At 35.9% G+C, this 23,809-nt stretch overlaps 3 protein-coding genes and 1 long non-coding RNA gene across 4 annotated transcripts; 3 read left to right on the forward strand and 1 right to left on the reverse strand.

Moving 5' to 3' along the window:
• Nucleotides 1–5,635: 5,635 nt before the first annotated feature.
• Nucleotides 5,636–6,076, forward strand: LOC148765887 (putative F-box/LRR-repeat protein At5g41840). The gene has a single exon (XM_088812400.1). The coding sequence runs from the start codon at nucleotides 5,636–5,638 to the stop codon at nucleotides 6,074–6,076; it is 441 nt and encodes a 146-aa protein (XP_088668526.1).
• A 1,244-nt stretch (nucleotides 6,077–7,320) lies between these two features.
• Nucleotides 7,321–8,568, forward strand: LOC148765888 (F-box/FBD/LRR-repeat protein At2g26030-like). The gene is made up of 4 exons (XM_088812164.1): nucleotides 7,321–7,552; nucleotides 7,657–7,781; nucleotides 7,857–7,991; nucleotides 8,103–8,568. The coding sequence occupies exons 1-4, from the start codon at nucleotides 7,348–7,350 to the stop codon at nucleotides 8,376–8,378; spliced, it is 741 nt and encodes a 246-aa protein (XP_088668290.1). The 5' UTR covers nucleotides 7,321–7,347; the 3' UTR covers nucleotides 8,379–8,568.
• A 2,410-nt stretch (nucleotides 8,569–10,978) lies between these two features.
• Nucleotides 10,979–12,700, forward strand: LOC148765889 (uncharacterized). The gene is made up of 2 exons (XR_016029193.1): nucleotides 10,979–11,409; nucleotides 12,359–12,700. It is a non-coding gene; the product is annotated as an uncharacterized LOC148765889 (long non-coding RNA).
• A 1,652-nt stretch (nucleotides 12,701–14,352) lies between these two features.
• Nucleotides 14,353–19,237, reverse strand: LOC148765890 (uncharacterized). Its single transcript, XM_088812401.1, has 4 exons — nucleotides 18,419–19,237; nucleotides 16,941–17,503; nucleotides 15,988–16,292; nucleotides 14,353–14,570 (listed from the first exon to the last, which is right to left on the reverse strand). Exons 1-4 carry the CDS (start codon nucleotides 19,235–19,237, stop codon nucleotides 14,353–14,355), a joined length of 1,905 nt encoding a protein of 634 aa, XP_088668527.1.
• Between the last annotated feature and the right edge of the window lie 4,572 nt (nucleotides 19,238–23,809).

The raw sequence follows: 23,809 nt of genomic DNA on the forward strand, positions 1-23,809 counted from the left end.
TATAAGCAAGCGTGTACGTTGGTGATTAGAAGACACAAGGTACGTTTGCAATTAATTGATTAATATGTTTGTATTGTAATATATATCTAGTCTTTTTCTTATGCACTAAGTATTCAAAGACAAGCTACGTGTCACATTTCTATATACTTAGCATGACAAAGCATCAATGCTTTCTTGTATATATAGATACATCCGAAATGAGAAATATACATATTGAACTTCCATTAGAACATTTTGTATCCTTCAAATTTATATTCTGTAGTAGTTCAATACTACTTACAATATATATTATTTCCTTTGTGTAATATATAATAATATAAACATACTTGAGTTATTATAGTTTATTCTATAACACGTTATCAGCACGAGTTTTTGCTCGATAGGGATTTGCTATTTTTGTACTCTTCTTTCTATTTTATTTTACGAAAATCCAGATCCTCAATCTATTGTCGAAATGACAAACGAGAATGATTAGCGAATACTTCGGTATTTTATACGCTATCATTTCTCCAAGGATATGATGGATTCGTGTATATTAATCTATAGCTTATTTATTTGTTGAATTGCTGCTGAAATTTATATTTGCAAGTTTGTGGATCCAAGCAGTGCTATATGCACATGCTAATTTTAACAGATCTGTGGGTCGATTTAGAGGCCAAGATATTAACTCCGAGCATGATGCTCGTCGAGTAAAAGATATAATAATCTCAGTTAAAGGTCGATTTAGAGACTATGAGATTAACTCCGAGCACGAGCTCGTGGAGTTGGAGAAGTAATAATCTCCATTTAAAGCCGATATAGAGGCTATCGTTTTAACTCCGGGCATAGTACCCGTAGAGCTTAACAGAGACCGTATAGAGGTCATACTATAACTCCGAGCGGATAAGCTCGTTGAATTGAGACGTTGGAATTCCCGTCAAGTAAATTTAATATAGCTCCGAGTCTAAACTCGTTGAAGCAAGAAAGACGATTTAGAGGCTAAATATTTAACATAGCTCCGAGTCTAAACTCGTTGAAGCAAGAAAGCCGATTTATAGGCTAAATATTTAACATAGCTCCGAGTCTAAACTCGTTGAAGCAAGAAAGCCGATTTAGAGGCTAAATCTTTAATATAGCTCCGAGTCTAAACTCGTTGAAGCAAGAAAGCCGATTTAGAGGCTAAATATTTAATACAACTCCGAGTCTAAACTCGTTGAGACAAGAAAGCCGATTTAGAGGCTAAATCACAAATATATCTCCGAGCCTAAAGCTCGTTGAGTTAAGACGTGATAATATCCGTCAAAAAGCCGATTTAAAGGCCAAATATCTGAAAACAACTCTGAGCCTAAAGCTCATAGAGTCATTAGACGAGGTAAAACCCGTCAAGAGCCAACTTAGAGGCTATTAATCACAAGCCCACATTTAAAGGGTTTTGGGTTATTTTGTACCCACATATATGATATCTCTCGGTAGGTGTAATCCCCGAGATTGAGTTGTTTTGAGTGTATCCATGTATAATCTCTTGGATGCTGTGATTCCCAATATTGAGTTGTTGAGTATACAAAATGTGCATATCTCCCTTGGAGGATATATTCCTAAGGTTGAGCTGATATTTTGATCATGCGTACATGAACAACATGGATAGATATGACCATTGCCTACTGAGATAGTGCAATTGCACACTCAATATTTAATAAAATATATGTCTCGAGTGTGACATTGTGCAAGGAACAAGTTAAAATCATATCAAAACCCGTGGAGATAATAGATGGCTCCGGGAACGCAACAATTGTGTTGCCTAATGGTACCACTTTGCATATTGAAAATGCACTCATATCCGGTAGATCGAACAAGAATCTACTGAGTTTTAAAGATGTGAGACGCAATGTGTGTCTATGCGTCACATCATATGTCATGGACAAAAGAATTGTTCATGAGAAGTTCGAAGCGACAGCTTCTGGACTGTATTGTGTCCAAATTCGAGCTTTTGAATCCTACGCCACTATACCATGGAAACTTGTTAATCCCGATATACACGGGTTATGGCATGATCGACTGGGTCACCCAGGAACGACTATGATGCGTAGGATTGCACAACATACTAAAGGACATCCATTAAAAGATACAAAAATCTTGATGTCCAATGAATATCTCTGTGAATCATGTTCACAAGGAAAGCTCATTATAAAACCTTCCATTGAAAAGGTTGGTTATGAATCACCATCATTTTTATAACGTATTCATGGTGATATTTGTGGACCAATACACCCTGCAAGTGGGCCATTTAGATATTTTATGGTTTTGGTGGACGCATCTTGTAGATGGTCCCACGTATACTTATTATCTTCGCGAAATGTTGCATTTGCGCGTTTGCTACCACAAATTATTAAACTCCGAGCACATTTCCCTGATTATCCCATTAAAAACATAAGAATGGATAATGCCGGAGAATTTACATCAAAAACTTTTGATGAGTACTGTGGAGCACTGGGAATAAATGTCGAGCACCCAGTAGCATACGTTCACACTCAGAATGGACTGGCGGAATCTCTGATTAAACGCGTCCAAATAATTGCTCGTACTTTGCTGATGAGATCTAAACTCACTAGTGCAGCATGGGGCCATGCAGTATTGCATGCATCAACACTGATTATATTACGCCCCACTGCTTATCATATGCATTCCCCAATGCAATTGGCATTAGGCTTTGAGCCTGATATTTCGCACATTCGCACATTTGGTTGGGCTGTGCAAGTGCCAATTCCTCCTCCTCAGAGGACTAAAATGGGTCCCCAACGCCGACTTGGCATATACATTGGGTTTGATTCACCGTCGATTATTAGGTTCTTGGAACCAATGACGGGTGATTTATTTACCGCTAGATTTGCGGATTGTCATTTTAATGAGACATTATTTATAACGATTGGTAAGGATATTCAGAATATCCGTGATAATGATAAACAAAAATCAATCGAGAATCTCACATGGTGTGAGCAACACTTATCTCATCTAGACCCACGTACCTCTGAATGTGAAAATGAGATCCATAGAATCATTCATTTACAAAATATTGCCAATAGACTTCCTGATGCATTTAATGATGCCAGTAAAGTCACGAAGTCTTATATTTCAGCTGTGAATGTTCCAGCTAGGATCGTTGTTCCTGAAGAACATGCGAAAATGAATGATGATCCCCCACGGCAAAAACGGGGTAGACCTATTGGATCAAAGGACGTTGTTCCTAGAAAAAGAAAGGGGAAAATCAATGAACCCTCAATGAGGCGATTTCTAGTGAGAATGCTCCAGATGAATCTGTTGAGCCTGATATCGAAAAAGTCGATATCAAATCTCGAGAATCCCAATAAGTTATTTCATTGAAATATGGGATATAAATAACATAATCATCGATAATATTTTTACATTCTCAATTGCTCAATAGACTGTCTACGATGATTATTACAGTGAATAATGACTCACAGTTTTGTAATGTTGCAGGTACATCTTGTTGATTTACCAAACAAGCACACCCACTAACATGATAATGTTAATTATATAGTGCATGGAAGAGTCAGATATAAAAAAGGCGATCGAACCAAGTCTTTCTCGACTTCTACATTTGAGAAATTGGTGTACGGCATTGGAATGAGAAGAGCCAGTATGAAGCAAGATTGACGCCCCATTCCGGAACCTATATTGCTCATTTCAGGGGGAGCAATAGTGCGCTGCACTCTTTTTCCCTTTTGACTGGTTTTGTCCCGTTGGGTTTTCCAGCAAAGGTTTTTAACGAGGCAGCTTATGCACACGGCTTGGATTGAGTTATGCACTCTTTTTCCCTTTAATCGGCTTTATCCCACTGGGTTTTCCGACTTGAGGTTTTTAACGAGGCATACATTTTACTCATCCAATTTATAGCCGCTACTCATAATACTTAGTTCAAGAGGGAGTATTGTAATATATATCTAGTCTTTTTCTTATGCACTAAGTATTCAAAGACAAGCTACGTGTCACATTTCTATATACTTAGCATGACAAAGCATCAATGCTTTCTTGTATATATAGATACATCCGAAATGAGAAATATACAGATTGAACTTCCATCAGCACATTTTGTATCCTTCAAATTTATATTCTGTAGTAGTTCAATACTACTTACAATATATATTATTTCCTTTGTGTAATATATAATATATATTTTTATATTCTGTAGTAGTTCAATACTACTTACAATATATATTAACCCCCAAAACTTTTTTTTTTTTAGAAAATAATTTTTTTTCTGAAATATATTTTTTTTGGCCAGATTCCGGCGTTGACTTTTTTTTTTTTTTTTGAATTTTGTTTTCTTAGAAAAAAAAACATTTTAATTAATATTACTGTTTTGGCTACTAAATTACTGTCTCAGACAATAATATTACTGTTTGGGACAGTAATATTATGAATATTATTTTTCCGAACAGTAATACTATTAATATTATTGCCTAAGACATTTAAATTACTGTTGGAGACAGTAATTTAGCATCCAAGGCAGTAATATTAATTAAAATATTTTTTTTTAGAAAAAAAGGAAAAAAAAAAAGTTAATTAAAAGTTAAATTATTGTCTCCGACAGTTAAATAACTGCTGGAGACAGTAATTTAGCAAACAAATGCAGTAATATTAATTAAAAATATTTTTTTAAGAATAAAAAAGTCAATTAACAGTTAAAACACTGTCTCCAACAGTTAAATAACTGCTGGAGACAGTAATTTAGCAACGAATACAGTAATATTAATTAAAATATTTTTGAAGAAAAAAAAAAGTCAATTAACAGTTAAATTACTTCTCCGACAGTTAAATAACTGCCGGAGACAGTAATTTAGCAGCCAAGACAGTAATATTAATTAAAAAAAATTAAGAAAAAACAAAATTATAAAAAAAAAAAAAAAAAGTCAACGCCACTGGCCGGAAAAAAAACATTTCAGAAAAAAATTATTTTCTGAAAAAAAAAAATTGGGGTTACTGTGATATATTTGTTTAAATCCGGGGTCAATGTGTAATATTAAGGAAGTTAGAGCATAATGGGTGGAATTGATAAGAATTATGGTTAAAATTGGGATCAAAATTGGGGTCAAAATTGAAATTAGGGTTAAAATTGGTTAATTGATGAAATTGGGCTAAATTGGGGTGTGAATCATGAAATTGGAGTTGAATTGGGTTTCAATGAATTGGGGGTAATTTTGGTATATATAAAAGGATTTTCCTTATTTGCAAATAAGTTTGAATGAGCTAGATTTATTTGAAAGACAAAAAAATTGGATGTCCCTCTTTTAATTAAAGGGCCCTTGGCATGGGCCTATCTGCCATTATTCCATAATATTAATATATAAATTTAGGTAGAACACTAAAAATACCAAATTAAATAAAAAAATGATGATATAATGACCGATGAGAGATGCTCTTAAAAAATGCTAAAAGTATTTATTTGGGTAGAAAAAACCCTCGATCACTAACCCTAGACTACAAGTCCTAAACAGATTTTGAGGAAAAATCCATCTTCTGACCTAATAGACAAAGAGCGAGAATCAAACATTTATTTCCGAAATTCCTTCGCCGTCTGAATTACTTTTGTTATTCGAGTTCAGACAGAAATCGTTGTTTGTTTTCCCATTTTTACTTGATGGCGGCGGCGATTACAGAAGAAGAGCAGAGTAGAAAGCGGGTGAAGCATTCGCAGTCGATTGATAGAATCAGCGATTTGCCGGACTCAGTCATTTGTCACATACTCTCTTTTCTCCGGACCAAATTCTCCGTAAGAACCAGTATTCTATCTAGAAGATGGATGCATCTCTGGTCTTACGTCCCCAATTTACTTTTCCACAACGAGAATCATGAAATCGTCAACAGTGTCATGCTGCTGCGCAGAGTGCAAACCGTCACTATATTCCGCCTCTTTCATATTGAATGCAGCGACTATCAACTGCAGACATGGCTTACCTTTGCCGTTGCACGGAACGTGCAGAGGCTCGATCTTTGTTTTCATTCTAAAGAAGATGTTCGATGCTTTCTGCCTCGACGCCTCTTCACCTGCAAAACACTTGTTGCTATGAGGCTCCGCTGATACGAACCCCGTAGAACTCGTTACGGGACCCAATACCCTACGCGGAAGCAAGATCGAAAACACCCAAAAACAAAGATTCAAGTTTGGCGGAAGCACGGAACAATGACCCCATAGCTATAAAGAACTAGAAACCATTATTATCAAGGTGGAATATTGACCCCGTGGTTATAAAGAACCAGAAACCAATATTATGTCGCAAAGAAAGTTACAAGAATCCACTTGTAAAATCCCGAAATTTGCTGTAGAACAGCGAAGGAGAATTAACTCTCAAAATACTCAAATATGCATTAAAATTCGTCTTATAAAATAAGCCAAATTGGCAACCTATTTATAAGGTCTAAAAAGACTCATTTTTCACAAGGAAAAGGACTCCTACCTAAACTATAATAAGGAAACTTGTAAATAAGCAAATCCTAACCATAAAAGACTCTAAAATAATAAAAACATAATAAAACCTAAATTAAAAACGTGAATAAGTAAACTAGATAACTTGATCTTCAAGTCGGCTTCTCGATCACCCTTCTAATCTCGCGACATTGGGCTGTGCACGTGCATGCAATTAAAGCTCAATTTCGACACTGTTCCACTTCGAATATCTCTTCGCTCAAAACATGAAAGTTGTAGATCTTTCAGTTAGCTTTCGGAATCATTTTGAATCATCTCAATCGGACTTCGGATGCGAGAGTTATAACCCGAATGGTAAACTTTGCCAGAATAGGCGAGAATCTCGGATGCATGGAATTCGACTTGTCCAACGACTTCTTCTCTTTCTTTTCTTCCAATTCCAAGCCACGGACTCTTCAATAGTCTTATTCAGCCCTTTACTCTCCATGGACAGCTCGAATAATGTCTTTAAACTCGTACGCTTTCGCGTCTTCCAATTCTTTGTCATGGAGCATATCTGGATCGTATCATTCTCCCCCTCTTTAAAAGGATTCGTCCTCGAATCCGGACAAATATCACAAGGAGTATAAACAAAATTGACTTCATGATCAACCTCCCTCTTTGGCAGCATACTAACACATCGTTGCACCACATCGCAGAACACACCATCTTGCAGCCATTGAAATGTGTACGAACATGGATATTTTGTAGCTTGAGTTCCCAATGTGTCCAACCTCTGTATAGAGAATGGATGAAGCATCTCTCTAGGCACCGCCATCTCATCATCATTCACACTGAGAGTTTGCACTTTGTTTAGCTCGACATTAACTTCATTGCATGGCTGACTCATATCATCCGCTCTTGCGGTGTTATCCCCGTACTCCGCGATGGCGCCGTGTGTTTGCCTCGCCTCAAGAAGCTTCATCTATTTTACGTTCGTTTCGAGGCAGATGAGTCCCTTACGCACCTTATTTCCGGCTGTCCGGTGCTTCGGGAGTTGGCTATCAAATTATCACATGCTATGGTTTGTTGTAATGTATCTTCACCTACAATTAAAAGGCTCATGCTCGATTTTAAATCCGATGGCACCAGGTTGGAGATAAATACCCCTGCACTTAAATATCTCAAGATAAGTGATTCTTTCTCTGAGCATATTAATATTAAATGTGGGGTGCTAAACTCCTTAACCAAAGCAGATATCAATCTTATCAATGACGAGAACAAACCGGACTATTTTCTTTATTCTCGATCTCTGCTAGAACTCATTGATCGGTTTCGCAATGTCAAGTGCCTAAAATTAGTTTTGTCGTATTGTCCAAAGGTATGCTTTCGATCTTTAATCACCTCATTCTCCATTTCTTTTGTTAATCACAATCTTATACTTTTTGTTTTACAGATTATTGACTCGGTAGTCTATGCTTGGACTACAAGTTTTCCTAAGTTAACCAGACTCCAATTGACTGCCGATATTCGTTTTATCTCAATGTTCCTAAAAAATACAGAAAATCTTGAATTCCTCGTTTTATCTGAGGTTTGTTAATGCAATATAAAAATTTTGTAGGTTTCCTCGTTCATGTCTTGTATACCGTCTTACAATATTTAAAGCCTCGTTTTTTTAATTTTTGGTTGTTGGTGTCAACAGTTGTACGAAGAAATAGAAGGTTGGATGGAACCACTACAAAAAGTGCCGACATGCCTATTATCACATCTTAAAATTATAAATGTTGTTAACATCAAAGGTAAAAAGCACGAGCTTGAAATTATAAAATATCTATTGAGGAATGCTAAATTCTTGGAGAGGATGGAAATATCATATCCCGGATCCCTTGGTTCCAACGAAGAAAATAATATGCTAAAGAAGATCTCACTTTTTCAACGCGGATCCGGAGCATGTAAAGTTGCCTTTGTTGCTGCCTGAATGCGCTTGTTCGCTGTAAAGTAACTTGATGCCTATATCTACCAACCACTTTTGCTTCGTAATTGCTTTACGCACTTATCTCTGTTTTATTATGACATCTTTACTTCAGTTTTTTGTAACTGCAATGTGATGAAACAAATATTTATTTTTCTAATTGCGGAAAGAAAGGTGAGTATGTTTTTGTCAAGAAGAGCTCCTGTACTACTAGTTACGTTGTTTTTTCAAATGCATCCACTTTAGGCACAAGGCTTCATTTCTTTGTTGAAGTATTAATTTTGATTGCATTTCCTTGAATACATGTATAGTTATATATACATGCAAAGGGAAATTTGTTATTGAAATTGACATGAAATTGAGTTCAGATAGCTGTTGTGTTATTTGGTTGTCCAAGAATTTATTGTCATCTTCACTCTACTATTTTCTTTTACACATTATTTTCATCACTGGTTTCATAGGAAGCAAACATAAGAGAGATTTTGAATATTCGTTTTCTTGAATTCTGGGTGTGACTTCTTTTTATTAAGCATTTTTTCAATAATTTCATCATTTCCATTTTCGATTTATTTGAGTTCTTTTGATATCATCACTATGGAATAATGTTACTATAATTTTGTTGTTTGTAAAATAAAGTAACTTCACCCACAATCAAAAGGCTCGATATATCCATCTCGAGTAAATACCCCAACACTTGGATATCGATATTTTAAGTGACGATGAACAAGACATTTTTAATTTATTCTCGATCGGTGCTCGAATTTATTGGTAGACTTTGCAACGCCAAGTTCCTAAAACTAGATTTGTCAGATTGCACAAAGGTATGCATTCCATATTTCATGAGCTCGTTTTCCATTTCTTCAATGATGTAAATTAATCAATCTCGAATTGATTGTTGATTGTCGTTTTCTCTCCAAGTTTCTTGAAACAGCTGATAATCTTGAAATCCTATGTAGTGGTCGTTATAATATTAAGTATAAATTTTATCTTTTCTATTTCCTATATTTAAAATTAAATCGAGGTTTAATTATTTTAGTGACCTAATGCCGAGTATACTTGATATTCGTTGATCACGTAGCTCAATTTATTGATTGGACGACATCTGAACTCAATGGCAAAAAAATAATTCCATTTGTTGCTAGGCTTTGCAATGTCGAGTGCCTAAAGTTAGGTTTGACATATTGTACCGAGGTATGTATTCCATATATCTTTACTCGGCATTGTAAGTTTTAGTAACTTGATCAAACTCGAAATCTTGAAATCCTTATTTTATGGGAGGTTTGTTGATTCAATGGAAAGAGTTTTAAGCTTTGCTTTGTTATTTTAATAACTTTTAGAATTATATTATGTATCTTCCACTTATTCGATCGACATGCAAATACGTATTAGCACCTCCCTAATTAATAATTAACATTTTGGAAACCATATATAGAGTAGCAGAAACCCTTTCCTCAACTTATTTGATGTGTTCGGTTATTGCTGAGAATTTATTAAAATAGAACTTTTAGGTCGAAACAGCATGTTGAAAACTTTGATGCATATTTTTGTCTAGATTTAAGAATGGTCGAGCTACGATTTTTCTAAGGCTAATTTGGTTTTTAAGATTAATAGTCAAGATAAAATTAAATAATTTATGATATTATTCGAACATGAAAGATCCACTAAATAATCGTCTAATTAATCAAGATTGTAGTCATTTTTCACTATTTCGTGCCAACCCGAAAAACTATTAGACCAACCAAACATCAATCCAACTATTTAATTAATTGTGACTACTAGTTTTACTACCAATCAACGAGGTCGAGTAGTATTAAATTCCTAGAAATTTGTTGTCGTTCTACATTGATGGAATTTTTTGATTCAATCAATAATACTCAAAAGTAATTGTAGTAGGTAGTAACGTTGTTTCACGAGGGGGGAGTCCTTGTCATATTTGTTTTAATAAAAATATAATCATTTTGCACCAGTCGTTTTTTTGAGAAGTTTTATTTTACTTCTGAAGTTTTGATTCACTGGTCGTCCCTTTTTTTGAGAAGTTTTATTTTTTGCGACACTGGTAATAGTAAAAGTGTCGCAAATACTCCTGTACTGCAAAATGCGACAAAGTGACCCCTACCGTTAAGACATATTAAAACATCAATTATTTTTCAAAGTTGACCGACCATTGCATTAGACGTTGGACAAATTCTGACAAAAATACCCATTTGGTGTTGTGTATAAAAGTTGTTCATATTTCTTTTATCTTGTACTCAATGTATTCCCATTTTTTTCATGTTTCTTGCCTAATTATTTTCCACAACCTAAAATATCACCCAAATTTTCTGAAAAAATTATATGCTGAAATTTATTTAATAGTTTCTTATACTTATGAAATTTTGCAATTTTGTTCCCATCCTAAAAATATCACCAAAAATGAATTTATTCTAGGGGAAATGTGGGATACCCCTAGTTTTGAAAATATATAGGGATAGGTCCTACGGATTTTTCTTTCCTAGTCAAAAAGTCAAATTCTAATCTTAATTAGTGACACCCCCTAGACCAATTAAAATACTCGTTTTGCCCATTTAGTGTCAATTTAAAACCCTAGTTTTTCTCTCCACTCATTCAGCCGTTACATCTCTCTCCCTCTTTTTCTTTTTCTCTCTCTAACTCTCTCTCTCTCTATCCACCTTACATCTCTCCCCCTCTTTCTCTTCTTCTCTCTCTATCCAAAGCCATGCGACCCACCTCTGCTCCTCTCCCAACTTGCATCGCCCGCCGTTGCTGCTCCTCCGCCGCCGCCCGCTGCCGCTGCTCCCTTCACCGTCGCCTGCCGCTACTGCTCCCCCTGCCGCCGCCGCCAGCTGCCGCTGCTCCCGACGCTGAGAACGGAGCTGCTGCTCCCTCCGTCGCTGCACGTGATCCGTATTTCGACGATGATTTGTATTGCCGGAGAATAGGATTTGTATTCCGGCCGCAATCGACGAACGGAATCCGTATTCCGCCACACGAGTTTCTGGCTTGGTAAGATTGGAACTCGTTCCTTGAAAAATATGAGGTAATTTGTTGTAATTTTTGTTTGTTTCATGGATTGATGTTGGGCACTTGTATTAAATTCGAACTATGTGAAAAAAAATAGAATTGATGATTTACCCAATTGTTTAGGTATTTTTTTTCCATAAATAAAATGAATTATTGCTTGATGAATTGTTTTGCTTGATGAATTTGTGTGGTATTGCCGTCGATTGGCCTTGTGGAATTACATAAAGATGGACACCAAGATAAATAGAGAATGATTATACTACTGCACATTACTATACATAACCATAGTTACATGTAGTAACATATAGTAATATATAGTAACATATGCACATAATTGTGTTTTTGCAATCGATATTTGTAATAAAAAACGTTATTTATAGTTATATATAAGATTCTACTTTGTTTTCTTTTTTTGTAATTAAAATTCTACTCTACATATACATACCTACAATTCTAAATTGTATGTATACATACCTCATTGATTCTCACTTTTTATTATCTGATTTTATTTGTCATATCATTAATTCAGTTTCAAGAACATACACCAAATCAAATGATTTTCTATGATAGAATTTCACTATAGTATGTAAATATTTTTTTTTTCAACCACATTGTTCTATTCATCATTTTATATAGATTCAATTGTGAACTTTTTGATGGTGTAGATGAATTTTATTTATATACATATATAGTCACGTGTGGCCAGGTACGTGTAGTCATATATAGTCACATGTAGTAACAAGAATGAACATAACTACATGTGACTATAGTTGATTACATATAGTCATATCTAGTCGTATGCAGTAGCAAAAAAACACATAACTACTTGTGATTATAGTTCACACCAAAGTAAATTTATAAAAAAAAAATGTCTTTCATTATTTTATTGTATTTTTTCATGTAATGTAATTTGCTTGTTCCATTTTGTTCTTCGTTTTCTTTAACTTGTAATTTTTTTGTCCCAGGCTTTGCTTTGTATAACAATATGAGATGCAAAAAATAGGATGCACAGAAGTTCCATGTGAAGTTGCATTCATGTTATAATACTCCAGACTTATGCCACTTATATAACTATAGATAATTGTATATAACTAGTCACGTGTAGTAACATATAGTTAACTATATGTATGTTATGTGTTTTTTAATGTATAGTAATACGTGTTCATGTTTTGAAGATTATATGCATGTGATTGTGTTTTTTCTTTTTCTTTTTTGGGTTAGTTGATTTATAATATCGGGATTAAAATTGTGAATTTTATTGCTGGTGTAGATTAATTTTGGGGTAAAAAGACAGTACATGATTACATGTATGACTGTGATATACTGTAGTTATGTGTAGTATACTATAGTCATGTGTAGTCAATTTCAGTATAGTAAATTTATCAAAAAAAAAAAATTAAAAGATTAAAAAATAAATATAAATAAAAAATAAAAAAAATTAAAAAAATTACAAAAAAAAATCAAAAAATTAAAAAAAATTAAAAAATTAAAAAAATTAAAAATAATTTAAAATTAAAAATAATTTAAAAAAATAAAAAATAGGGTATATATAAAAAATAATAATAAAATAAACACTTATATATTTTTTTTAAATCTATAAAAATGATAAATGCAGGCCCAGAATGCTACATGCAGTTGGGCATTATGCTAAATGAATGCAGGGGCGAAAATACCACATGCAGTTGGGCGAAAATTGCACTTAAGGGCACAATAGTACTTTTGCCTCTCCAGGGGTATCTCAAAGGAAGAATTTTAGGGGTGGACCTATCCTATCTATTTTCCATTCTAGGGGTGTATATCAAATGGAGCCTCCTTTCTTTTATCCTGGATAATATTTTTAAATTATTTTAAATTTCTGAAATTTTATATATTTATTTTCAGCTAAAAATTTCTAGATTTAAAATGCTTCGCGTCGTGCTAATTCTCAAAATTCATGCATTTTATTTTTTACATCCAAACCCGACATGTCATATTTTTCTAGAACCACTTGTCGATATATCCGGAGTGTTATGTAATAAAGTAAAAAGTTGACCAAGTAATAACGTCAAAATATGTTTATTTATATCATATAAATGTAATTGTAAAAAGGTAACTATATTACATAAACTAACGGTGTTAGAGATTTGAGGATTGACCGTTAAGTTGAGGGGTCACTTTGTGGCATTATGTAATATAGGGGCGACATTGGTGATAATAAAAGAGTGCAATTTTATTTAACCCAAAAAATAATTTGAGAAAAACTCATTTTGCCTTAGATATATCATTACCCACACATTTTATTACCCAATACACCCCAAACTCTAATCTCATTATACCCCTCTCTCTCTCTCTCTCTCTCTCTCTCTCTCTCTCTCTCTCTCTCTCTCTCTCTCTCTCTCTCTCTCTCTCTTTTCACATCTTTTCCTTCTTTTTTTCCTCTTTTGTGTATTCTATATTCCCACCCAAATCCCTAGATTCTTCTCTGTCGATTCTGAGATGAAAAAACAATGCCATCGGCGCGACCATTACAAGAACGGTACTTCTCCTTCTCTTTCCCGCTCGCGAATGTTTCTCGCTATTTGTTGCGCCGCCGTGCGGGATCGACCGCCCAAGAAGCCTGTGGATCTTCCACCAAAAGAGAATGGTGGCTCTTTTCGCCCAGGGGACATTGTTGGAGAACAATGTCGGGGGCAGGGTGAGAACCTTTCGTTGGTTACGCCCTTGTGTTGTAGGTTCTTCCATCTTTCGATATGGTATCTATCTCCATATAGAGATATATATCTTTCCGCCAAAAGATAGATCTATTGAGACATGGATATTGAACAGCTTTCAAGATCTATGAACACCACCATCTCCTTCATATCCATCGGGAGGGCCTTGGAAAAAAACATATATGTGGATCTTAGAGTACGAGAAACAGACATAGGGGAAGCGACGACAGTGAGCGCACTTGTACTTGACGGCGACAGATCTAGGGTTTTTAGCCAGATTTCATTGAGGATTGTTGGAGAATATCTGCTACAAATGAATTTTGCCGAGGCGAATTGTCTTTGTCCTTAAGACGAAATTTCCCCGCAACGGTGCTAACGGTTTGAACGGAAATCGTCTCCCAAGATACAACGGCAAAGTCTTGGAATATGAGCACTCTAAATCCCAAGCACGACGAACTGTACTTTGTGTAGAACTTTTTGAGAGAATCTGTAATGGTTAGGCTAAATATGCAGTAGGCTTTTTTGGATTGAAGTGAGGAATTATGGGAAATACATGGCCTATTTATAAGGTTTGAAAAGTAGTGTCATTTGGAGCAAAATGTACACACACTGGTTTTGGCTAAGAAGTCGTTTGGGCCGAATCGGTTGCACCACTTCGAGTTGAGCCGATTGGTTTGCATTGGTTTGGCCGCACGAATTCAAACCAGTCAGACTATTAGATATGGGCTTCGGGTAAGGAGACTCCAATGGATTGACGGCCCATGTCCTAATGTTTTAGGCCGAAAAAAAATAATCTAGTGATTTGGGCCCAAGCCCAAATCCAAGTCCGATCCGTACGTACGAACGAACGAGCGAGCGAGCCGAGCCGGCCGATCGGCGGCGGCGTGTGGACATGATTCGAAACTCATAACATATAGGCCTTTCTTCCAAACAAAGTTGTATGCACAAAGGGCGTGACCCTTAGTGCCAACATTGAGATATATAAATAGCTCAATACTTCTCTACTTTTCCAATGTGGGATAACTCAAAATCCCACTTTCCTTATATTTTAGACTAGTAATTTTTAATTCACCACAAAATTGGTTTTATACTAATCTAATCCCAAGGCTGTTTTATATAATCAATTATACCATAGAATAACATTGATAAAAAATTGTTCATGACTCAATTTTGAACCAATTTTCCCAACAATCCCCCACATGAATGAAAATGAGGGTGTCGATTCTCTCTAGAGTTCCCATGAATAGTATTGCATCGGGATAGGTAGAATATAGCTTTGAACCTTCTGTAGTGGAGTTACATCGGATTTATTAGGCTGATTAGTTAACGCGATGTCTTGAACTGTCAGCTGTTCGTGTAAACCAAGACAATGCAACCCACACAATACTATTCTCACATTTCCTTAGTTCTGTGGCCCTGGACACACATCTTGGATTCATAAGTGCTTGTCAAATTTTGAAGCGGCCCTCACTTCATACACTTACATAGGTGATGTCCTATTAAAGGTATCATGCTAATCCCTCATCTTTATTATAATGTTTTGGAATCATTAAAAGCGTTTGCGTATCCTTTACACTTTCTGCAGGTAGCACTATTATCTTTCGTGGGAATGAGTTAGGAATGAGTTCCTTAGTGCTCGACTGAACTTTCTTAGCTTAGTTGTCCTTTTTGAACCAGTTCTTGGGATCTCCAATCAGCATGGTTGGGTTACCACTAAGATTGTCCTTAATTGATGGGTTTTAATCACATTCGCCTAGATAGGCATTGTAGTGGATCTCTTGGTAAACCTTTAGTCAACGGATCCGCTAAATTGTCTTTAGACTTTACATAGTCTATAGAAATTACTCCATTTGAGATCAATTGCCTTATGGTATTATGTCGGCGACGAATGTGTCTAGACTTACCATTATACATGTTGTTTTGTGCCCTTCCAATTGCTGATTGACTATCGCAATGTATCAATATTGCCGGCACTGGTTTATTCCAACACGAAATATCTTCTAGGAAATTACGAAGCCATTCCGCTTCTTCTCCAGCTTTATCTATGAACTCCGATTCCTTTGTGGATCGAGCTGTACATGTTTTCTTTGTAGATTTCCATGACACAGCAGCTCCACCTATAGTGAAAACGTAACCACTTCTGGATTTTGAATCTTTAGTATCGGATATCCAATTGGCATCACTATAGCCTTCTAGTACGGATGGATATCTTGTATAATGCAAACCAAAATCTAGAGTATATTTAAGTATCTAAGTACTCTAGTTAGTGCATTCCAATGGTCATTTCCAGGATTGTTTGTAAATCTACTTAATTTACTAACCGAATGAGCAATGTCTGGACGAGTGCAGTTCATGACGTACATTAGACTGCCTATTATTTGAGAATACTCCAGTTGATCCAATGGTTCTCCATGATTTTTGGCTAAGTGTATTTTCAAATCGATTGGGGTCGTAACAGGTGGACTATCAAACATTTTAAACTTTTGTAGTACTTTCTCAATATAATGAGATTGAGTAAGAACTAGTCCATTGTCATTTTTGATAATTTTAACTCCCAAAATTACATCGGCTAGAACCATATCTTTCATGTCAAAATTTGTCGATAACATTTTCTTAGTTTTCACGATTATATCGTAATTACTGCCCATAATTAACATGTCATCCACATAAAGACATATAGCACAAATTCATTTGGTGTGTTTTTAATGTATACACATTTATCATACTCATTTATTTTAAACCAATTTTCTAGATCGTTCTATCAAAATTTTCATGTCATTCCTTGGGAGCTCGTTTTAGTCCATAATGTGGCTTCACAAGTTTACATACTTTGGACTCTTGTCCATGAGCAACAAACCCTTCAGGTTGTTCCATGTATATTTCTTCTTCTAATTCACCATTTAGAAAGGTTGTCTTAACGTCCATTTGGTGAATTTCTAGATTGAGCAAAGCAACAATTGCTAGAAGTACTCTAATTGATGTGATTCTCGTTACGGGCGAATAAGTATCAAAGAAATCTAGACCTTCCTTTTGTCTAAATCCTTTGACTACTAATCTTGCCTTGTATTTATCAATCGAGCCATCGGCTTTGTACTTTCTTTTGAGAATCCATTTACAGCCTAACGGCTTATTTCTCGGATGTAGACCAACCAATACCCACATATGATTTTGCATAATCGAAGCAATTTCACTACTGATTGCTTCTTTCAAAAGCGGCGCTTCCGGAGTGGATAAAGCTTCTTTTATTGTCCTTGGATCATTTTCCATAGTATACGTTAGGAATTCCCGTCCAAAGGACATAGCAATTTTTGCCCTAGTACTTCGTCTAGGTTCTTCATCACTTTGAAGACCACCATTAGTAGTTTCATATGTTCTTTTGTTAGAACTAGTTGCTGATTTTTCTTTATAGGGAAATCTATCCTAAAAAAATGTAACATTTCTTGATTCAATGATTGTGCCTTCATTCATATCAAGAACATCAGACTTGTGTATTAAACATCGATATGCACTACTGTTGTTTGCGTAACCAATAAAAATGCAATCAACAGTTTTAGGCCCAATTTTTATTTGTTTCGGTTTAGGTACTTCTACCTTAGCCAAGCACCCCCACACTTTTAAGTATTTAAAAGACGGCTTGTGACCTTTCCATAATTCATAAGGGTTTTCTTTCCTTTCTCGCTACGGAATCTTATTAAGAATATGATTGGCTGAGGGGAGTGCTTCCCCCCACAAATTTTGTTGTAAACCCGAATTTATTAACATTGCATCCATCATTTCCTTAAGAGTCCGATTTTTGCGTTCACCAACACTATTTGATGGGGGTGAGTAAGGTGACGTAGTTTGATGAATAATGCCGGTTTGAGAACAAAATTCATCAAATGGAGCACCATATTATCCACCTCTATCACATCGAATCATTTTGATTTTCCACTGCAACTTTATAGCTTTAAAAAGCTTCCAAGGCCTCGTCTTTGCTCCTTAACAAAAACACATAACAATATTTATTTCAATCGTCAATAAATGTAATAAAATATTTCTTTCCTCCTCTAATTTGCACAAATTTTAAATCACAAATATCATTGTGAATTAAATCTAGAGGTTCCGTAATTCTTTCGACATAATTAAATGACAATTTGTCATTTTTGCTTCTACACAAGTTTCACATTTCATTTGAGAATCGATCTTAAGATGAGGTAGTAGTTTTATGTCTACTAACTTCTTAAGTGTTTTAAAATTCACATGTCCCAATCTAACATGCCATAATTTAGAACACTCTATCAAATACATAGAATTAATAATTTTATTATCATCAAGCTTGTGAACAAGCGTCATTACATTCATCTTAACAAGGTCGTTATCAACATAGCATTTCCTTATAAAACAACCATTTTTGCTGAGAATTAGTTTCTTAGCCTCAAGAACTAACTTAAAACAAGCCTTAGTGAGCAGCGTTCCGGAAATTAATTTTTTACGGATGTCTGGAACGTGCAGTACATTAACCAAAGTGAGCTCCTTCCCGGAGGTGAGCTTCAAAATAACCTTTCCTATGCCTACAATGTCTGAGGTTGCAGAGTTTCCCATGAACACCTTTTGACCATTGATTGGAGTGTAGGAGGATAACGACTCCTTGTTGGAGCATATGTGGCGAGTTGCACCCGTACCGAGCCACCATTCCTTGGGATTGTCCACCAAATTAGCTTCAAAGACTACGGCACACAATTTGAGTTCGGACATGTCGATAAGAACACTTTTGTCTTCGACCATGTTAGCTTGCTTCTTGGATTGACGACAATTATTTGCCATGTGATTCGGCTTGCCGCAATTGTGGCACGTTCCATTGAACTTGAACTTTTTTGGCTTCCATTTTCCTTTGTCGTTGTTGCTTCCATTTCCACCGCCACTAGCACTTCCTTGAACCTTCCTTTTCCTGCTAACCTGCATGTTTGGTTCCATAAGATGTGCTTTAGCCTCCATTTGCAGCTTGCCAGTTTTAGACTCGACCTTTCGATTATCTTCTTCAATCCTTAACCTCACGATAAGATCTTCAAGCCCCATTTCCTTGCGTTTGTGCTTGAGATAATTCTTGAAATCATTCCGAAGCAGTGGTAGCTTCTCGATCACTGCAGCAACTTGAAAGGATTCACTCAACCTCATTCATTCGGCATGAATATCATGCATGATGAGTTGCAACTCTTGGACTTGGCTGATAAGAGTCTTAGTGTCCACCATTTCAAGTCCAAAAACTTTCCGACTATGAATTTCTTCAACCCAGCATCTTCGGTTTTGTACTTCTTTTCTAAGGACTCCCACAGTTCCTTAGCAGTTTTGATTGCACTATACACATTGTACAGTGAATCATACAAAGCATTCAATATGTGGTTCCGACACAAAAGGTCGGAATGGTTCCAAGCATCCCACGCAACTCTTGTTTCCAAGGTAGCTTCGACATTAGGCAGAACGGGAGGTGCTTCAGTAACGAATCCAACCAAGTTGATAGTGGTGAGGTAGAAGAGCAATTTATGTTGCGAGTGTTTGAAATTGATACCTTTGAACTTCTCCGGTTTTTCTCCATGAACGGTTTTGCAGCAGGTTGTCCTGCAATTTCTGTTGCCAACGTTTGAAATTGATACCTTTGAACTTCTCCGGTTTTTCTCCATGAACGGTTTTGCAGCAGGTTGTCCCTGTCATGAAGACGAAATTTCCCCGCAACGGGGTGCTAACGGTTAGAAAGGAAATCGTCTCCCAAGATACAACGACAAAGAGTTGGAATAGGAGCACTCCAAATCCCAAGCACGACGAACTGTATGTGTTGTTTTGGCTAAGGAGTCGTTTGGGCCGAATCGGTTGCACCACATCGAGTTGAGCCGATTGGTTTGCATTGGTTCGGCCGCACCAATCGAAATCCAAATCCATATGTACGTACGAGCGAGCGAGCTGAGCCGACCGGTCAGACAGACAGCGGCGGCGCGCTCGCTCATGGGCATGATTCGAAACTCATAACATATAGGTCTTTCTCCCAAACAAAGTTGTATGTCCAAAGTTTTAACCAATTTTCCCAACAAGGACATCGCGGGTGGAGGTGGGGATGTTAATGGTGTGGTGTGGCGACGGCTTGGTGACAGTGGTGATGAGATCTAGGGTTTTTTGGGTATATTGCACGGAGGGCGGTACGGGGAGAAAGTTCGCGAAGGTTGGATCCTCAATCGGCTATTTCATTATTCAACAACGATTTTAGTTGTCAGTTGCTTAATCGACTATGCCTTAATTGATAGCCGATTAATACACCTGAAGGTGGTTTTTTTTTTAACCACAAAACAAATTTAATAATAATAACAAAAAATGGAAATTAAAAACAAAAATTATTTATAAATGATTCGGAGTATTGAGAAGAAGATAGTGAGAGGATAATTTTGGAATTACAGAGAAGGTACGGTGAAAGGAATATATGTTTATGTCAGATAGTGAAATATGAATTGGTCTCTCTCTATTAATGAAAGATTTTAGGGTTTTGTCAAAGAACTCTTTACTCTAGGTCTAAGTGTTATATATCTTTTTGCCAATAAGCTCATCTATTTAATATATATTATAAATCAAGACAAACTTCATGTATATAATAAAATTATCCCCAACCCTTTAAACTCAATTTCTAACGGTAACCCAAATTTAACTTCAATTTCATCGATTATAGACAAAAAAATCAATTTTGACTTTTTATTTTTCAAACTTTTTTTTTCTGAACTCTTTTTTTTTACGCCGATTTCATGCATTTACTTGTTATTTATTTGAAATTCTTTTCTGCTTTTTGTTTTTCGCCTGCCGCTAATAGTTGACGGTAATATTACTGTCGTTGACAGTACAATGACTGTAAACACAATAATATTATTGTCAACTACATCAATATTATTGTATTTTTTACTTTTTTTATTTGGACGAATTTGACATGGACCCACAAATCTAAGTTACACTACAAATAGGCCCATCCTTTAACTTTTATTTCAACCCATAAAAACATGAATTACGAAAATAGCCCTACATATTTCTATTTGAGATATGCCCAACCCATCTCACCGTCCACCAGGCCGGTCTGACACAGTTAAAATTTTTTATTTTTTATTATTTTACAATTTTCTTTTTTTTCCAACGGCGGGTCATCGGAGCTCCAATTAGGCATTAGTTAACTTCAATATTAGTTACCTTTAAACAATTCAATTTTTTTCGTTTTTTTTTTTTTTTTTGCTTTTAATTTTTTTCCGGTGGTGGGTCGTTTAAGCTCCGGTTAGCTGACTCAATAGTAGTTAACTTCAACATTAGCTCACATTCCATTTTTTTGTCTTTTTTTTTTTCTTTTTATTTTTTTCCAGTGTTGGGTCGTCGGAGATCCGGTTAGCTAACTCATCACCAGTTAACTTCAACATTAGTTAACTTTAACATTAGTTGCATTTTTTATGTTTCTTACTCTGATGATAGGTCGTCCGATCTCCGGTCAATTAGCTAACTCAGTATTAGTTAACTCCAACATTAGGTAACTTCAACATTAGTTAACTTCAACATTAGTTGACACTCGACTTTTTTTCTTTCTTTCTTTTTTGTTTCCTTTGATGGCGGGTCATTGGAGCTACAATTAGCTAACATTAACAGTAAAACAGTTAGGTGTCAGCTAATCAGAGACCTAAATACCCGCAGCCCAAAAAAAGAGTCAAAAGAAGAAAAAAGAATCGAATGTCAGTTAATGCAAATTAAAATCAGCTAATGCGAACTCACTAATTCATAGTCAGCTAATTAGAGCTCCGACGTCACGTTGCTGGAAAAAAAATACAAATTTAAAAGAAAAAATTTGGACGTCACCAAATTCAACTTAACTAATCGGAGCTTAATTTATCCGCCGTCGGAGAAAAAAAAATTTAAATAAAAAAAAATGGAATGTTAACTAATGCTTATTCAACTAACCCGAGCACCGACGACCCGTCGCCGAAAAAAAATTGATCGTCAACGAATTGTAGTTAACTAATGCTGAGTCAGCTAACTAGAGCTCCGACGACCTGCCAGCTGAAAAAAAAAATTAAAACAAAAAAAAGGATGAAAGAAAAAAAATGGATTGTCAACTAATTAAAGTTAACTAATGCTGAGTCAGCCAACCGGAGCTCCGGCCATCAAAGCCATCGCCGGAAAAAAAAAAGTAATTTAAAAAATTGTTTTTTTAATAATAAATAAATAAAAATAATAATAATCAAAATAAATAAGATAAAACAAACCTTAATTAGAGTTTGAAATGGGTAAAACGGGTATAATGAAACTATTTAGGTTTATGTCAAATAAAACTTGAAATTAATGGGTTTATTAATTATTTTCTTTTTTCTGTTTTTTGGCCAAAAGACTTTATTATTACATTATTTAAAAATGTTTGGGGCCTCGTTAAAACCTTGTGGGCCTACACAAGGACAAAGAGTACCCCTACAATGGCAGTAAAAAGTCAGAGACTCTCCTAACTTTTCTAATTACAAAACGGCCCAAAGAGGGGCGAAAAATGGAAATCCTATAACTATCAGCCCAATAGCTAATTAATTTACGAAAATTATCTAAAGGTCCCAAAAAAACAAGAATGCTTCCGCTAGGCTCTCACTCTTGAATGAATCTGGTGATAATCACCACACTTACGCACTAGCTACCACTCTTTAACACCATCTTCATTTAACTTTCGATTTGCGAAAACGAGGTATTCCGACACGGTCTAGGATTATGGAGGCTCGAATCCGACGAGGAAATTCACATGCTAAATACCGTTTCATCCCCTTGTGCTCATATGCCAGTTTAGCTAATTCATCGGCAACACCATTCGCCTCCCTATAATATGGTTACCAACCCAAGAGTCTTGAAGATGTTGACGAGTGGCAGATATACTGTAATCAATCTCCCATGCAACTGTAGCCTTGGCGAATATCATATCTACTACAAGCTTTGAGTCTGACTCTAAGATCACATCCTCGACTCCCAACTCCCGACATATAATCAGCCCATCAAGGATAGCTTGAGCTTATGCAAAAAGATCCTTTGCCGTAAAAGTGAGAAAACCCTTGAACCACTTCACCATTAGAGTTGCGAACCAAACCACCACCGGGACAAAGCTCAAGCTACCCTTGTACCGATGAACATTCAGTTTATACCGATGAAGAGATGGAGGCTGCCATTTAATCCAGGTACCTTTATACATAGTCTTGATTCCAAAATTAAGATGTTTTAAGATAATGCGACCCTGCACATCCAGCCGATTTCCTAACCTGCATGGCGTCATTTAAGGCTTTAAGATGTGGCTTTATATTTCGTATGATGGCTACCTTGTTCATAGGAATGCCCTCAAATATAGCACAACACCGACTCTTCCAAATTCCCAAAGCAATCAGCCCACCCTGCGTACGAAGACTATGTTCGTGCGTCCAAGTTTTAGTAAGATGTTGCATTGACCCATAATGAAACGGTTTATGCCAAATCGAGGCATAAAATTGACAAACTCCCTGAGCCACATCAGATTGTGTAATAAGATGGGTCAAGTCTTCTTGACGAGGATTCGCACAACACTGACACTTAGAAGGGAATGTGCAACTCCGTTTTTTTTAATGCCAAGCCCACAGGGATAGCACCATAGGAAAGTCTACAAAAGAAAGCCCCAATTTTCAAAGGAATTTTGGGGTGCCAAATACTTTTGGTACGGATAAGCTCCCAGTACTCCAC

The sequence above is a fragment of the Erythranthe guttata genome, chromosome 13, assembly GCF_056151865.1.
Source record: "Erythranthe guttata isolate IM_541 chromosome 13, IM_541, whole genome shotgun sequence".
Classification (NCBI taxonomy): Eukaryota; Viridiplantae; Streptophyta; class Magnoliopsida; order Lamiales; family Phrymaceae; genus Erythranthe; species Erythranthe guttata.